Source organism: Pogona vitticeps, chromosome 5 (genome assembly GCF_051106095.1).
Source record: "Pogona vitticeps strain Pit_001003342236 chromosome 5, PviZW2.1, whole genome shotgun sequence".
In the NCBI taxonomy this organism is placed as follows: Eukaryota; Metazoa; Chordata; class Lepidosauria; order Squamata; family Agamidae; genus Pogona; species Pogona vitticeps.
In genome coordinates, this window is record NC_135787.1 from 136,023,049 (window position 1) to 136,041,689 (window position 18,641).

Here is an 18,641-nt window from a genome sequence, read left to right on the forward strand (position 1 = left end):
AGCCATCACATGTAAAGCACCACATCATTACAGCGTGATAACTAGTAAATGGAATTTTCACCCTTCAGGGAATTTTAATAAATTAAAAATGGTTTCTATTTTGAATCTGGTAGTAACCTGCCTTGGAAGCTGCATTGATTATATTATGTACCGATTGCTAAGGAGCAGGTGTGTCATTTTACTACTGTCGTTTACATGAATTGCTGTGAAAACAACCCTTTGAATGGGAAACTCAGAATAAAGTGACTTTTCTGCATAGGAATTAGTTTTCTCTACAGATCTCTTATGGACCCATAGACATGGCACCCTCTATGGCCAAACTACAGGAAGTGTATTCTTAATGCTGACCAACTATCTATGGCCAAACACACCCTGTTTTCCTGAAAATATGACCTAACATGAAAATAAGCCCTAGTATAATTTTTCAGGATGCTCGTAATATAAGCCCTACCCCCAAAATAAGCCCCAGTTAAGTGAAATCCAGCCCTCCACCCTTGTGCAGCAACCAGAAGACGATGACATGACCGTATTTGAATAAATGTAGATTGTTGTACATGAAAATAAAATATCCGCTGAAAATAAGCCCCAATGCGGTTTTGGAGCAAAAATTAATATAAGACCCTGTCTTATTTTTGAGGAAACACGGTAGCTAGGGTAGTTTGCTGTTTACTTCAATATCTTTTGAGAGCCATGTCACATATATTTTTTTCCTACTTAGAAATGACCTCAGTGTAGGAAAACGACTGTGTACAAATGTTTGCTGCAAAATTTCCATGGATGTTATAAGTTGTAACATGGAGACAAACATCAACCTTTGGCCCTTTTTACCTGAGGAAAAGCAAGCAAAATAAGCCCTAAATTCTCAAAACTGTCAAATATCTCAGCTTTCCATTTTTGAGCATCCATCTTAAAAACAAGAGCACAAGATGAGTGTTAGTGAGCAACTGATGGACCAACGTGCTGACTAACTTAGGCAGGCTGGATCCTGGTACTGAAACACTGAGAGCAGCAGCTCTCATGCCTGTCGTTGCCTTGTTCTCTCTTCAGCAATGCCAGGGTTAGGGGCACCGGACTCCTGTGTAATTCAAAATCCATGTGTAACTAATATGCCCCGTTTTCTGTAAAACGGTTGATTTACAAACACACACACACACACAGCATTCTCTCTATTGGGGCTTTCTTCCATAGCATTGATAATCTTTTCCATGCTGTACTGTATGATGAGCCTTAAAGGTCCTTATGACCTCTTGATCAAGAAGCTGAATTAGAGATGTTGTGTTTGTGAGCAAATAGATCACTTCAGTGTTGAATTTGTACCCCTGGTTCTGGATAGCCCAGGGCATGGTATTCATTCATTCATTCATTCATTCATTCATTCATTCATTCATTCATTCATTCATTCATTTATTTATTTATTTATTTATTTATTTATTTATTTATTTAAAAAAACATGTGTAATCAAAACCTTGCTCCTCAGACCTGTGCAATTCCAGGGAGAAGTGTATTCTTATTGCTGAACAACTACAGGAAGCAATGTGAAAGATACTATCGTGTTGTTGCTTCTAAAGTAAAATTCAGTTGTTGAGCTATGAGTAAATTTGGCTTCTGTTTGAAGATGACATCTCGTGGTTTAATGCATTCAATCAAATGTCCTGCTAATCATGTACATAGTGTGGAGAGTGGTTTGGGTTGGGAACCTGGACTGGGGAAAAGAATAGTGATAGCCAGGTCTGTGTTTTGTTGTCACCCTTTGATTTGGAGATTGCAGACTTAGTGGGGAAAATACAATATGAGTAATGCTTTTGTGATGTCCAGGTTTGAGTGCTGTAGTTCACTTCATGCATATTTTTGTTCCCTGGCTGGTGAAGGATTTAACCACTTGATGCCTGACTTCTGTGAAACATTAGCTTTATTTAGGCATTTGTTTTTATTCATTGATATTGTAGAAATATGAGTTCAGAAAAAAAGAGATATGTAGTTATATTGCGTCAGAGTCTTTTGTCTGTTGAGTAGAATCTAATTCAAGGAGCTTGAGGGTTTTGCCACACATTTCTTAAAACCAAACACAACTTGCTTGAGCAAATGTGGCAAAAGCTAATCTAGAACTTTTGTGTTGGCCATTTATTCATTTATTTATTTGTTTGATTGATTATTGTAATTGTAAGTATATACATAGTATACACATACAACAAAATTCACACAGACACCCAGAGACCAGACCCACATGCACACACACACACAAAATCCCCAAACACTCCCCACCCACTAAAAATCCCCCACTAAGAACACAAACATCTGCACTGCAGGCTAAGTAATACTGTCCAACTGCTCACTGCTGATGCTCTTTAAGTTCATTATTAAGTGCAATTACAGCTCTGGGATAAAAACTATTCAGAAAACGTGTGGTCCAAGTCTTAATCGTTCTGTATCTTCTGCCAGACGGCAACAGTTTAAAGAAGTTGTGAGCAGGATGGGAAAAGTCTCTAAGGGTGTTGTGTGACTTCCTCAGACAGCGGGATGTGAAGATGTCATCCAGGGTTGATAACTGGAGCCCAATTATATTCTGGGCTATTTTAATGGTTCTCTGTAGAGCTTTTTTGTCCACTACAGGGCTGCTCCCAAACCATACGAGAATGCTGTAGGTTAGGACACTCTCAATGGTGCTACGATAGTAGGACAGAAGTAAATACTGAGATGAATTTTTCCCGAGCATTCTCAGGAAATACAGCCTCTTCTGTGTTTTCTTCAATAGCATGTTGGCATCTATAGTCCATGAGAGGTCCACTGAGATGTAAGTGCCCAGAAATTTAAAACTCCACTTCCTCCCCATTTATATACATTTCTCTTCCTCCTAAAATCAATTATGAGTTCTTTGGGCTTTTTGATAAAATAAAATGCAGTTCTTCCTGTATGCAGACATGGGAACTTCAATATATGCTACTATTCAGTATCGATAGTACTTATATTAAAATTCAATAATAAAAGTGTTCTTGCTGAAAATAAGGGTGTGTTAATGTTGTGTGACTCCAGAGAATGTATACCCATTTTCTCATAAGCATCCCTTTAAAATGCTATTTTCTCATGTTTTACAGATAGACTTGAGTAGTGATGGTAAGACACAACTACAAATAGCAGTGCCATGTGTGTTACATATAATTTTGTTGAAGTAGACAGTGACCAAAATCCTACTAGCTGTACCACCCCCTCACCCATTGTAATGCATTTGGAGCAATTCTCGGCAGTAAATCGCCACACATTGAGAAGTGAACATAGGAATTTGCTGTTGTACACCAAATCACTTGACTCAACATGCAACAGAAAACGCCTACACTAACTTCTTATCTTGTGGCAATTTGTGCATTATAGTGGCATAAAAATGCAATAAGATTTTGATCAATTTGTGGCTATGGAGAAGAAAACAAGGTGTGCCTATTTAGATACAATGGTATGCTTGACATGGATGTGGATGTTATTAGATATAATTATCTAAGCTAACTGGTGCAGGCAGATCAGAGTTGAGATGATATGCTTGAACATCCTCAACCTAGCGACCAATCTGGCCACCATATACTGGATCTCCTGAAGCTTCCATATCAGCTTCAAGGGAAACCCCACATCAAGTGCATTACAGTAGTCAATTTTTGAGACTACTATTCTTTCTCTTCTTAGGTTCTCTGATTTAATTAAATATTATCCGATCAGTACAATTTGAAACCCATGATTTGTGCTTGTTCTTCACACCAGAATTGCACCCCCTACTTTGATTGTTGTTTTGAATCCTGGTGTGGAGACCAAACGCAAGTCAAGGTTAGCAAATTGGACTTTGTACTGAGCAGGAGATAACTGAATCTGAGCTTGTGAGGGAGTGCAGGAGCCTGAGGTAAGTGACATTACTACAATGGAAATAATAGATTGTAACCAAGTGAAACAGTAAGTATCAGTTAGGTGCTTCTTCAACTTAGAAAGACTTATTTTAAAAAGAAATGCAGTGCTCCCTTGAGTGCCACATAAAGCTACTTGCTCTCACCCTGACGAACAGGATTTCTGCTCAGAGTCAATAATCACATCATCTCACAAATCACAACCATCCTATTAGGAAAAAGAGTGCTTATCTTATCATGTGACAGATGAGCATACATCGAACTTTATGTGACAGCTGCCAGATGAGCCAGTAATTATGCTGCTGAAGGGAAAATGCCTAGGAGAAACGTACTAACTGTGTATGCATAGGGAAATACACACACACACACACACAGAGAGAGAGAGAGAGAGAGAGAGAGAGACATTAATGCATTGGCCCTAAAATAATGGTTTTGTGCATGTATGTGCGTCTGTGTGCACACATACAAATGAACAATATTTCCTATTACTGTAGTCTTGAGGAAAACTAACTGTTTGAAAACTGAATAGGCTTAATAGGCTTAATTGAGCTCACAAGTTCTTCCAGTTTGTCAGATCTGGAAGGCTCACGGTACAGAGTACGTGCTTTCTGTCTTCTCCCGTTCCACCTCCTTCAAGCCTGAAATACTGTACTTGTTTCATATGAAATCTGAGTTTACAGTGCCGAAGTTTAACCATGAAGGCTCCAAGATGATACATTAAAAATAGGCCTGTGTAGGAGAGAGAAATTCCAAAGCAACAGAGTATGAGAGTTTATGCTGAGAAACATAATGTGATGGACTTGACAGGCCTTCACTGTCAGATTTTACCCAAGAGTGTGTTTACTCATCTTTGTCCTTGGTTGGAATATGGCGTTCTAGAATGATAACAAGGATACTGTGCCTAGAACGTTTATGGGTAATAGAGGGGCAAAGTACAGTGGTGCCTCGCAAGACGATTGCTTTGCATAATGACAAATTCGCTTTACGATGAGGTTTTTGGAGCGATCTTGCGCTTCGTTTAACAATGTTTCCTATGGGCGATTTTTGCTTTACGATGTTAGGGGCCTTGCCTCGCAAGACGGTTAAATTTTAGGTCCCTGTTTTTCACTTTACGATGTTTTTGACAGCTTGGTCTTGCTTCGCTATATGAGTCTTTTAATGGTCTCTGTTTTGTTAGACGGCTGTCTTTGCTTGGGAACCGCGTTTTTCTTTATGATGACAATCCATTCCCATTGGAACAGATTATCAGGTTTTCAATGCATTTCAATGGGAAAACGTGTTTCTCAAAACGATGTTTTCGCTTAACAGCGATTTTCACTGAACGAATTAACATCGTCTTGCACCATTGTAATAAAAATGTAGACTGAGACAGTAGTTGTATGGAATTGTATATTGCAAGATACTATGGAAAACTCTGTCTTATTGGGAAGAGGTTGTCCTCTTCTTTCCCAGCAATCTGTAATCAGGACATGGGCTTTGTGTGTTCAACATTATGGGGACAGGGATTCCTCACAATATGAAGTTCCATCTTTATTCATAATATAGTGTCATCTACTGACAGTATTCTACTTGTGCTGGAGCCAAAATGAGACCATCCATATGCAAAGTGGTTGTTCTAGTTCACCTGCACCCCAAGGCAGATGCAAGAGGTCCTACCACACCAACCTTGTCTGATTTCAGAAGGTAAATATGGTCAGGCCTGATCAATGCTTGGATGCCAGTCATGGCCTGCTATTGTAATGAGCAGGGGCTGTAATTGTACACGGACTTTTCAGGCAGTGGGTACTTTGCAAGCAGTAGGTCCCAGGTTCAGTCCTTGGCATCTCCAAGTAACACTAAGAAAGAATCTTGGAGATCTGTTTTCAGTCATTGTTCACAATTCATAGCTATGTGAAAGGAAAATAAATTCTTACTCCAAAGGTAGATTGAGGGGAAAAAGAAGTATTTTATTGGCACAACCATGTAGAGAGGCAGAGCTTTTTATTTGCACTTCCCAAACCATGTTTTCTCTGCACTTATATAGGCACTTAAGACACGTCAGCCTAGCAGTGGTAATTTTCTAGACAGCACATCTAACCATGTGCCACTTACACAGCTTGTTTTTCACCTATTTGCAGTTTCCAAAGTTTGCAATAATACCTACCCACATTTGGAATAATAGGAAGAGAGGTTACAGACAAGCAATTTCAAGTCCACTGTTCCAATAAGCTACTCTAACTTAGCCCGAGTTTCTAGTAAGCTGCTTCCTCTTTTTGCATGGCTACATAACTGTACTCTAATCATCTTTTTGGAAGAAGCTCCTCTTAAATTGAAACTCTACCCTTCCAGAATGGAGGGCAGTCTCCTCAGTTAGGTGGGCCATTTTTCTGAGACAACTCCCTAGGAAGTGGGAAGTAGAAGAGGGAAGACAGAAAAATGAAAGCCCAGGCACCCATCTTCACCATTTGCTACCTGGCACCAAAGCTCACTGGCTTAGTGTTTTCAGGTTTCTTCTGCTTGTATAATGTCAGCTTTAGAGATGGGGACGAATATAAAAACGGATTGGCTTTTTCGACGAAAGTAGCCGATTTGCTAAATATTTGTCCCTTCATGTTCGTGGGTTCCAGAGACCCCCACGAATACGAAGGGATGAATATTTACCTGTTTATATCCGTCCTTCATATTAAAAACAACAATAAACACACATTCTATCTACTTTTAGGCAGGAGAGGCAGCCAACACCCCCACAGCCACCCAACCCCACAGCCTACACTCTCACCCCCTTCCTCTCCCTACCTTAGCCTGCCCCCACCCCCACCGACACCCCCTTCCTATTAAAAACAACAATAAAAGCACCATTCTGATTACTGGCCGCCGATCATCTGATCGGTGGCAGATAGGCAGCCATCCCCCTACCACAGCCAGCCAACAGCCTACCCCATCCCCTTCCTTTCCCTACCTTAGCCCCCACCCCACCCCACCCCTACCGACACCCCCTTTCCTTAATCGCTGCTCCCGAGATCTCTTTCTGGCCTCCCAGCCACACATGTAAAAAGGGAGACTGGCTGCTTTTCACAAAGATGGTGGCTGCAGCTTCATTTAGGGTAGTAAAGCTGCAGCTGCCATCTAAACGAAGCAGCAGCAGCCGTCTTTGCAAAGGGCAGCAAGTCTCCCTTTTTGCATGTGTGGCTGGGAGGCCAGAAGGAGGCCTCGGTAGCAGCAATTAAGGTAAGGTGGTGTCGGTGGGGGTGGGGTGGGGGCTAAGGTAGAGAAAGGAAGGGGTGGGTTGGTAGGCTGTGGGGTGGGTCACTGTGAGGTGGTGGTGACTGCCTATCTCCAGTCAGCTGATTGGCGGCCGGTAGGCAGAATGGTGGGGTTTTGTTTATTATTATTATTATTATTTTGTAATGTTGCTGAAGACAAACTCAATGCCTCATGCACGCTTCTCAGTGCCAAAGACCTCTCTTTCTGCTAGGGCCAAAAATAACTCCCTCAGTACCATGGGCTTCTATGCCATGTGATAAACTCTTCTGGGGTGACCCAATTTGTGGGAGAATAACTCAGATGTCTGATACCCAATCTTCACCAAAGTTGGCAGGTGTGTTGGGGAAAGACATAGGAAGCTCCGATGTGATTCCAGATTCTCTAAGTACCTGTGGGGAGCTTTTCTGGGGGTGTCATATTTGTGAATATATAACTTAGGGGCCCATTAACCAATCTTCTCCAAACTTTCAGGGGTTGTAGGAACGCATCTGAGGAAGCTTACGTGCAAATTTGGTGTATTTAGGTCCTTAGGGGCCAGTATTATAGCCATTTGAAGCAAAGATGAATTGACAAATCGATTTAACGATTTGTCGAAGACTATTCATATGTATTCAATTTACGACAAGGCTGTATATTGTCCCCCAGCTTATTTAACTTATATGCAGAATACATCATGCGGAAGGCTGGACTGGAGGAATCCCAAGCCGGAATTAAGATTGCCGGAAGAAATATCAACGACCTCGGATATGCAGATGATACCACTCTGATAGCAGAAAGTGAAGAGGAATTAAAGAACCTTGTAATGAAGGTGAAAGAGGAGAGTGCAAAAAATGGCCTGAAACTCAACAGCAAAAAAACTAAGATCATGGCCACTGGTCCCATCACCTCCTGGGAAATTGAAGGGGAAGATATGGAGGCAGTGACAGATTTTACTTTCTTGGGCTCTATGATCACTGCAGATGGAGACAGCAGCCATGAAATTAAAAGATGCCTGCTTCTTGGGAGGAAAGCGATGACAAACCTTGACAGCATCTTAAAAAGCAGAGACATCACCTTGCCAACAAAAGTCCGAATAGTCAAAGCTATGGTTTTTCCTGTAGTGATGTATGGAAGAGCTGGACCATAAAAAAAGCAGACCGCCAAAGAATTGATGTCTTTGAATTGTGGTGCTGGAGGAGGCTCTTGAGAGTCCCCTGGACTGCAAGGAGAACAAACCTATCAATTCTAAAGGAAATCAACCCTGAGTGCTCGCTGGAAGGACAGATCCTGAAGCTGAGGCTCCAGTACTTTGGCCATCTCATGAGAAGAGAAGACTCCTTGGAAAAGACCCTGATGTTAGGAAAGTGTGACGGCGAGAGGAGAAGGGGACGACAGAGGATGAGATGGTTGGACAGTGTCACCAAAGCTACAAACATGAATTTGATCAAAGTCCAAGAGGCAGTGGAAGACAGGAGGGCCTGGCGTGCTCTGGTCCATGGGGTCATGAAGAGTTGGACACGACTAAACGACTAAACATATGTTCGTATTCATTGAGTCATTGACCTTGATGAATCACGAATCAAAATGAATCAATTTTTTTTCGTCCCCATCTCTAGTCAGCATACCACAGTGCCAGGAATAGGGGAGGGGATTGGGAAAAGAATTTGAAGCCAGACAGAGATTGAGCATCAGTGTCAGAACTCATAATGAGACTTCTTCTTGTACAAGTCCTAATAGCAGCAAAAGAGGTTTTGGAGAGAAATGAAATCCTCCTCTTGTTTTTGTAAGCCTCTTGCAAACACCAGCAGAAGCATAGAGCCAGGAAAACACATTGTACAGTATATGCTAATAGGTAAGGCTATGGGGGATGCCAGCCCTAGAGGGAACAGTGACAGCTGCGGTAGCTGCTGTGCATGCTGTCTGTGTGGCATTTAGCTGTCTTTCCCCCTTGGCTCTGAATTGCTGGCCAGTTTTTGACCAGAGCATGCCTTGTTTATCCAAATTCCTTTCATGACTGTTACTACTGATCATGTGGCCTAGGTGGAGTTCTGGTCCCCCTTCCAAATTTTACAGGCCTTCTTCTGCGATGTTGCCATAGTTGTCTCCCTAGTCTCAGGTTCTGGCCTGGAAATCTCAAGGGGTGCTAATGACCTCACAGTCCTATTTCTTGAGCTTTCATTGTACAGTTCTTAAGGGTCAGGTACTCAGAGAATTGCTGAGCCAAATACAGGACTAAGTAGCTATGGGAACAGATGCTGAACTTTCATAACTCCAGTACCTCAGTGGAGCTTTTAATAGGATTGCAGTTTTAATATTATTTTCCTCCCATTTCAGATCTATCGCCTGGACCTATTTTCTACGAACTGTCCTCCTTTCTGCCCTTGGTTGATCTGCATTGCTTTCATCCATGGTTTTCCTTTTGTGAGGCATCTATGACAGCTGAACTAAAACTTTGACTCTAAATTGGGGTGGGGAGAAATTGGGGAACCCAGTTGTGGCAGCAGCACTGTGGTTACTCTTGGCAGCTGATGGCCACTAAAACTGTAACTAATGGCCACCAAAATGATTACTTCAAGTTATTGCTGCTAAAGTTGGTTCTACAAGCTTTTGAATCATAAGGTGTACTGTTTTTCACACATGGCATCTCCATGTTGGCTTTATTTTTGATAAATAAATCATGACAAGGCGCACTATGTCATGTGTTGTTGTTCATCTAAGGTTGTTGTTAACCTGATTTTCAGACCTGTTAAGGACCAGATGATTTTTTATTATGTCCTGATGCATAAAACCGTAGAACTCAAAGAGAGTGTACTTTCCTTTTCACACGACTGTCCATATTAAAGCTGCCTATTTTAAATGGAAATACAACTCTAACTATTTTTTTAAAAAAAATTGAAAGATAGTACTAAAGTTATTACAGAAAGTCAAACTTTGGTGCAGTTTTCCCTCTTTAAATTACATATTTGTGTAGAAATGGGACGGCTTGGACCTGTGGGCAAACCCATGCTAAGATCTCTGCAGGGAACAGCTGTGGCATTAAGGTGCCATCAGACTTTGCTGTTTTGACATGCAAATGTATTCGTCTGTCCTTGTGTCATTATAATAAATAAGTAATCATAATGCAAATATGTTTCTCCTTTGCATGAATATTTGGAATGTCTTCATAGTCTTTTCCTGATGACTGCGAGATCTTTTTCATGTGTTCTTTCTTCTGCTGGCTGCTGCTAGCTTCATTTGCTGTTGTCTCCACTGCCTCTGAAGAGGTGTCTGTAGACATACGGGGTGCTAGCTGAAAGGGAGCAGAACCAGAGCCGTCCACTCAATCTGTTGTAGGTGGTCAGAGTCAGGTATATCTTTCATTACTTCAGTCTTAGAGTATTAGAGTTAGGAAAAAGTTGAGGGCAGAAACTTTTTTTCCCTTTTGGCGATAGATACAGGCACATTCTGAGATGAATCTATTTTCAGTGTGTCCACTGTTTTATGTGTGTTAAAAGTACAGTATCTGCCAGCCAATACCATAACAGCTCAACAATGAGAGTACCGGAATGTGTGGAGCAAATATATTTTAAGACTGAATTACTGGTACAGGATAGTCTTGTCCTTTCAAAATGGGAGGTGTGATTTCTTCACTGTAAACTTCTTTCCCCCTACAATTGTTGATTAGAAGTTGAATTCCAAATGCTCGCATTTATATTTTATAATCTGTTACCATGGCAATATTAACATACACAGGGGCTGCTAGTTCTGTTGCGCGCAATCAAGTTGGATAAAATTGTTGATTAAAATGGAGACATAAAATTTCTTCACAAGGAATAATGTAAGAGTAAGCACGAGAGATAATTAAGAAGGCTTGATTCAATTTTTTAAAAAAGAGATTATCTTGATCATATAGTTGTCCTTTAAATTTTCTGGTGTTGATATTTCATTGTGTTTGCATTGTGTGTGTTCTGAATGTCTGTCTTCCCCTTCAAGGAAAATAATGTGAATCAATGTAACTAGTTAATGGTCTAGTCCAGAGGCTTACTGCTTCCAGAAATATATGCAGGAAATGGAAATTACAGCTAAGCTGTAATTAAGGTTGCATTAACATTTTTGTCAGAGAACTCTATAATAAATATTCCCTGCTGACTTAAATTGAGTTGAAATGATTTTGTTTAGTGATTTAAATGTGTACATGCCCTCACACATGACAAAATTGCTTCACACTTGCTCCTCCATCATGAGTGGCAGACATCTGTTGCTTATGGCTCCAAGCTATTTCAGTTTCAAGTGGCTATTGGCTAATTCAGCACACTCTCTTCTTCTCCCAGCTGTTTGAACTGCTGGGTGGGGAGGGAGGCATGGGGGAAATGGCGTTAATTAGATCATAACTTTATGAAAGTACATAAAGAAGAAAGAGGTGTCAGTGGAAGTTCTTAATTTTAATTCAGGAAGCATCTCACAAGCAATCAGAAAGATCATGCTGCAGTCTTCATTGTCTATAAATTAAACATGGAGGGAGGCAAGAGAGAACAGCCCCCGCTCCCCCATGACATCCATGCTCCCTCTGGACCTGACTTTGACGTCCATGCCAGGAATGCGAGCCCTTTCTTGTCTCAGCCTCACGGAGTCACAAAATTATTCTTCTCAGCTCACAAAAGAGTGGCTTATTTTGCAGTGCTCTTAGGTTTCTGGCTGTGGGACCAGATGCTGGGAGTTCAGTTCTGCACTGTGTATGCCAGAAGAGCTATCCTGTGTGGCCTTGGGCAAGCTACATTATTTATTTATTTATTTATTTATTTATTTTATTTTGTTTATTCTATTTATATCTCGCCTATCTGGTCAATTACGACCACTCTAGGCGGCTTAGTTTCAGGATGCTCCCTGAAGGGAATAGTAAACCACGTCTGAGTACTGTCTACCAAGAAAATCCTAAAAAGGGTTGTCATAAGTCAGAACTGACTTGACAGCACACAGTTATTATTATTATAACTGACAAGATAAGAACAAAAGCAATTACTGGGTGCAAAGAAAGCCAAATTGCAGAATTAATATTTAATACTAAAAACATGATTTAACATAGGAAATGCACAGTACACAAAATGATGGTAGATGCTGTTTTGTTGCGTTTCGAGGAGTAGAAGCATCAGAGGACCTGTTCGCCTCTTTCTTTCTCACTTTTTAAACAATTAGCCCTTTTTTGCTGGCCTGTGCTTTGCTTCTCAGTTTTTCAGAGAGACAGTTTGTGTGAATTATAGAAACATGACAAGAAAAAAAGCACTCTTCGTTTTGCTCTTGTCTGGAGGTGAGGGATCTTGTAGGGACCTTAAAAGTCCCCTCTTGAAGAACAGGATATTTAAAGCATTCTTTATATCTCCTGTCCATCCCTTCTGTGGAATGTTATGGCCAGGATTTCACCTGCACCATACAGTATGTGTTAGCCCTTTATTTGATCAGTCAGTCTCTGTGTTCTTTATTTTATTTATTTATTGGATTTTTACCCCGCCCCTCTAGACCATGTCTACTTGTTCTGGTCTTCAGTACTGATGGAGGCCGCATGGACAAGCAGATGTGTGACCTCTCCTTACTATTCTGTGGCATGTATGGATGTCAGGGAACTGTGGATGTTAGTTCTGCATATCCTGGGGCTAGAATGGGCACACACAGTTCCACTTCTCTCTTGATGTGCATGAAATATACGTGGAGAAATAAGCAGGAGCAACCAGAGGGCTTCGGAGATTCCACGACCTTAGAAAGACTCCATTCTCATTCAGATCATCAAATCGTTTTGCTAGTATCATTTTTTAAGAATATAATAATAACAAGATAACTGAGCTATGTCTTTGATTGCATTATTTTGTCTCTGGAACATGTCAGTTGGTTCTTTCGGCATTTTCCCTCTTAGCAATTTCTTTACAACAGCATAATGTTTTTGAATAATAGTAACAACCAGAATGAATATTCGAACAGCTTAGTTGTCTCAGTAATTCTGCAATGAATTCTGGGTTCTATGAGGAACACTGACTCTGCAGTCCTATACATTTCAGATGGAATAAAACCTACTGAGCTCAGTGGGCTCTGTAAGTAGGCATATATAGCCCTGCACTATAAACAGAAGTAGATGTAAGTACAGTAGGACTCCCATATCCACAGAAAATTGGTTTCAGGCCTCCCCCCCTCCCTGACAAATGTGTATTATAGCAAACATGAAGCATAGCATGGTCTCAGGCTCTCTCTACTTGCCAGTTCTGGTAACTTCATCTTTAGAAATATATACTGTATATTTCTAGGATTTTTCTTTTAGTATTTTTAATATTTTCAGACCATGGGTAATTGAATCAGTGGATACTGATCCCACAGATAAGAGGGCCCTACTGTATTGCCTTCAAGAAATTGGCTTATAGTGGCAAAATGGTTGTTTTTTTCTCTGAATAATGTGAGTAGAAGAAAAAGTGGCACCCTTAGGCTGGGAAAGGTGCCATATATAGAATAATTACCTGCTTTTTCGGTAGGAACTATTTTGAATTTTCAGATGAACTATTTGGTGGTAGTATTGACTGCCTTTGTGCCTTTTCATTTTGAATTGTGGGTTCCTCCAGCATTTAGAACATAATTTAGTATACATAAAAGTGAGCATTTACTTTTCAGGAAGCTAAAGCTATAAAAGAACATTATGTTACAATGAAATACTCCAGCATTAGCCTTTCCATTTGCTTTTGTCAGCATACCTTCCATTTTTGCATATGTGTTGGTAGCAGTCAGTAGTGTGATTCTGGTGAATATCAGGGAATGGAAAATGAAAGTACAGAAAAATAATCAAATGATGGCAACAGATACACTAAATGTCCTTAGAGATAATTCTTTCGAGATAATCCAGTTTGCAAAAACATATGTTCTGCAAACCGAGCCCATTGCCTCAAGGAGCTATACATATAATTCAAGTCTCTCAGCAGTTCACTGGCATGCTGGTAAGAATACCAATAAGAATGCAGAAGAGCCAAAGTTTTCTCTCTCCTCTTACACCAGATCTTCAGTTCCATTCATTACAGCGTAATAGGTTCTTCAGAACCTACCTTTGAACAAGACAAGTATTTCTGTGACATTGTGATGGATGAGAGTTTATTATTTCAGTGCACTGGGGATCTGTTGATGGACTCTCGGGAACATTGTGCTTTGACACTAAGCATCCTTTTGTTCTCTCCTTCGAAAGTGAGCATTCTTGGGCTATGCTGGCAGGCCTGTTCCTTGTGAATTGCCTGGTGGCCATCTCCCATTCACTGAATGTGGGGCTGAGTATAATAGGCTTCAGAATGTTCTTACCATTATCTGGGATAATGAGAATGATAGAGTAGCTTTATGGTTATATCCTGTGACCATCTAATGTAGGAAGTATTATTGCCTCAGGTGTGATTTGTCAAGTTTGATGCCCTACCTCTGGGGTGGTTCATATATTAGTTTCTCCACATGATTGTGGGCAGGGACATAACCAGGCTGAATCCAGAACTGTTTCTTTAGATAAGGAAGTCCCAATATGTACCAACCATTAGAGACCTCTCTCACAGGAACACACTGAATCCAATTATGCTGCATGCTGAACAGAGAGTTTGGCAGGTTCACTCTGTACCGTTTCAGATAATATTTTTTGTTTTTTTCTTCTTCCATGTTTGCAATGTTAATTTAGTTGAGTGACCTGAATTCCATACTCCCGTTTCTCCAAATGTTTCATGATACTGTATATTGTCATTTTTCCCTAATTGCCAGTGCTTCTTATGTGAAAGCTGTTCTATAGCAACCTCCCCTCATATGTTTTGCTTCCCCTATGTTTTGGTCCCAAACTTCCATATTTTTTTTTGTAATTTCTGATAAACTGTTATAAGAACACACAATTTACTATTGTTGCATTCATTTATTATCAAAGCAGTTGAAATGTACGTTGGTTTTTTTTTTTCCATTCTCTTCAAGAGTTCAGATGGCATCCAATCATGCACCACATGATGCTCTTTACTTCCTTATAGTGGTGACAAAACATCAAGCAATGTTATACTTAGGCATTGTCTGCAGTGGAATAACAAAATAGGGTGGTGACACAGGTGTCTGTTGGGCCGAGTGTGCCCATTTAGATGATGTCAGGTGACTGTTGCTCTGAGAAGAGAGCATGACTAGAATTTCAGCTCCATTTCCCTCAAGGTTTTTAATTCCCTGAAAATGCAGAGGAATGACAGCTTGACAGATTCTAATTAATTTATGTATGGACATATTTTTGTAAGTTTTTCTACGTCCATCTTGCTGTACTCTATTCAAGGAAGTGTGGACAATAGCTTCAAGGCTTGCCTTTAAATTAGCAGTGCCCTGTTCAAAACCCAGAGTCGTGCAACATTTATTCCCTTTCACTTAACAGACATTGTACTTGAATAACATATTACATGATTCTGAATTACTGTAATAATTGACAGCCCTAGTAGGGCTCTTTATCTTGGTAAAATTGGTCTCTAGGTAAATGTGTGCAGGTTTGCAACCTAAGACACTAATAATGAATATCTTTGTTCCATCATACTGTCTTGTTGGGTCATAGAACCCTTTGGGTGGCTACATGCAGCTACTGTGGTTGCGCTTGATAAACTCTGGTCAGATTGCACAGTACAATCATGGTTTTGCTGGGTTCTTTAAAATTTCCTATTAAGGACTTATTTTAAGCCACAAAGATTTGAACTTCTTTTTTCCTGAACAGAGGAATGTTTTTCAAGATTCCAACAGCTATTTTTGATCATTCTGTTTTTATTTTTAGCTGATTTGCTACTTTGGTTTCTGCTCCTTGAGAAGCGTCTCACTCATATTCTTCTGGAGTGGCTTGTGAGGGGAACTACAAGGGGTTGTGAGAGGAAGCAAGCTGGCTTTGAAAATAACTCCATTGTGTGTGAAACATGTTCTTGTCTCTACCACTCTTGTCAGCATTCTCAAATAATGCCATTCAAGAAGGTTTAATTTAAAAACAAGATGATTAGTAGGCAACGGAGGAGGTGCTCAAGAAGTCAGAAGTGCATGGGAATGTCTCTTTTAGCCGCCTAGAGTGGTCCTTTCGGACCAGATAGGCGGGGTATAAATCAAATAAATAAATAAATAAATAAATAAATAAATAAATAAATAAATAAATAAATAAATAAATAAATAAATAAATAAATAAATAAATAAATAAATAAATGCTATAACAAATTCTTCTCTTTCTCAGAAAAAAAGGGTAATACTAAAAGATGAGATCAGATGAATTGGTAAGAGCTTAATTTTATTCACAATGCTTCAGCTCTTTCTGTGTGGTGGGTGGCCATTAGTTTGTCTTGGCCATATACCCACAAATCAAACTCAGGATCTGTTGAAGGGCACCCATTGCAGAAGCCCCTTTCACTGGAAGTGAGTTCCAGTAAAATAAATGGGACTTGTATATGGGTAGTGGCAATTGATTTGTTCAGGGTTACTGATGTATTGCCTTTAAACAAAAAGTTCTCCAAGCAATATATGTAGTAAAAAGCCAGCTGCTTTAGAAAAAAGCTTTAAATAAAGACATACATATGAGTGCACCAATAGGATGCAGTCCCGCTTCCATTTAATGTGAGAATATGTTCCAAGAAACTCAATAGGACATGTTTTACATATTCGCAGGATTGTATTTTTAGACAACTATTACAGAAACACCCCATTATTTCTATTTTAGAAAGCAGAAACATCTACTTGTGATTTGTAAGACTTTTCAGAGAGTGATTTTGAAGCCATGAAGTCCCTGTTTTTTAAATATAATCAGTATGTGATACCATTGAACTTAAAATGCCAAAAAAAAAAAAAAAAAAAAAGAATTTGGATTCTTTTTCATATGTATGTACACGCATCCACACATTTTGCCAAAAAAGGATATATCATTGAGGCATACATGTCCCTGAAGTACTCCAAGCAAAATTTAACCATCAGTTCAAAAATTAGCTGCAGAAGATTTTAATTTGATATAAAATTAAATTTTAATTTATAATTGTTAGTACAAAAAACTTTTCAAGCACAAATTGATGGCCCTTAATTGAGTAGTGAAGGGTTAATATTGCTACCATATGTATGCTCCAAAAGAAAAAGAGAAATACTTTAAATTTCCACGAGACTGGATTGCATTTACAATGTAGGACACTGTCATTGTTGGAATGAGATTCAACTCTCAATCTGTACTGTATTGGGTTTGCTCCTGTATGTGTCAAAGAGGCAGGGATTTAGTCTTTTCCTTTTGTAAGGTGTCTTCGGCTGATCCTGGGAAGATGTAAAGAACTTGAGATTCTTTGGGGACACATTTTTTTCCTTTCTGTCCTGAGTGGCTGATCTAGAGAAACAGAGGGAAACAGGAGTACAGATGAAAACTTTGTGGACATTGTAGAATGATGTTTTTCGACCACTGGCGGGACGTGGTGGCGTTGTGGGCTAAACCACAGAAGTCTGTGCTGCAGGGTCAGAAGACCAGCAGTCATAAGATTGAATCCACATGATGGAGTGAGCTCCCGTTGCTTTGTCCCAGCTCCTCACCAGCCTAGCAGTTCGAAAGCATGCAAATGCGAGTAGATAAATAGGTACCACCTCGGTGGAAAGGTAAAATGGTGTTCCATAGTCACGCTGGCCACGTGATAACGGAAACTGTCTTCAGACAAGCGCTGGCTCTACGGCTTGTAAACAGGATGAGCACCGCCCCCTAGAGTCGGACACGACTGGACTAAAAATGTCAAGGGGAACCGTTACCTTACTGGTGCTTGTATTTCTTGGCCTACTGCAAAGGTGTCCAAATGGTATCCCAGTGCCTTACTGACACACCATTTGCTGTTATGGGGAATAAAGATATAGAGTGCAACTCTCTAGAACCGGCTGAAGAGACCTGTTATCTGAACTTTCTACAGCTTCTGCTAAGGAGCTGTTAGTCCTGTCACTTCATCCTCAAAATGTTATAACATGTATGGAATGAAGGAGAAGGTAATCCTATTCAGTTTTTTATTTGTTCTGAAAGAGTATAGTCACTGATAAGATCATGTAGCAGCAAAGCCTGAATACAACTTCATAATTACAGAACCTTTGGGATTTTTGTTCCCACATCACCCCTGGTGTTCTTTGGCTCCTGAGTATGTTTTACAGCTATTTTTCTAGCCCTTTGGAGGAGGTTTTTGGGTGCCTAAAGGGGTACTGCAGGGAAGAGAGAACCTCTTTGGTTTGCTGGATTCTGCTCTTGCATTAATTGAAGACAAGCAAAAGGACACAGCTAGTCCATTTCTTGTATTCAAGTACAGTGGTGCCCCGCATAGCGAGGTTAATCCGTTCCGGATTAACCCTCGCTATGCGAAATCATCGCTAAACGGGTAGGGGAAATGTATTGGAACGCATTAAACTTCGTTTAATGTGTTCCAATATCTTTGTTACTTACCCGTTCAGCGAGGATTCCAGGTGCCGGCAGCCATTTTCGCGCCTTCGCTAAGCGAGGGCAGGGCGCGAAAACGGCTGCCGGCAGCCATTTCCGGGCTTCCGGCGGCCATTTTGGAACCGCCGATC

At 40.3% G+C, this 18,641-nt stretch overlaps 2 protein-coding genes across 6 annotated transcripts in view; both read left to right on the forward strand.

The window, feature by feature from the left end:
- The window catches only part of IMMP2L (inner mitochondrial membrane peptidase subunit 2), a 659,819-nt gene that overhangs the window by 602,702 nt on the left and 38,476 nt on the right, over window positions 1-18,641 (forward strand). For 2 of the 5 annotated variants that reach the window (XM_078376833.1, XM_078376834.1), the window contains one exon: window positions 5,427-6,323. The exons of the other annotated variants lie outside the window; for them this stretch is intronic. In XM_078376833.1, coding sequence (XP_078232959.1) covers window positions 5,427-5,555 — 129 coding nt within the window. In that variant the 3' untranslated portion in view covers window positions 5,556-6,323. Of the gene's footprint in view, window positions 1-5,426; window positions 6,324-18,641 lie in introns of those variants that run through there. 5 annotated transcript variants of the gene reach the window in all.
- LOC144583284 (uncharacterized) overlaps window positions 1-18,641 on the forward strand; it is a 624,829-nt gene that overhangs the window by 54,035 nt on the left and 552,153 nt on the right. The gene's annotated exons all lie outside the window — the stretch shown is intronic.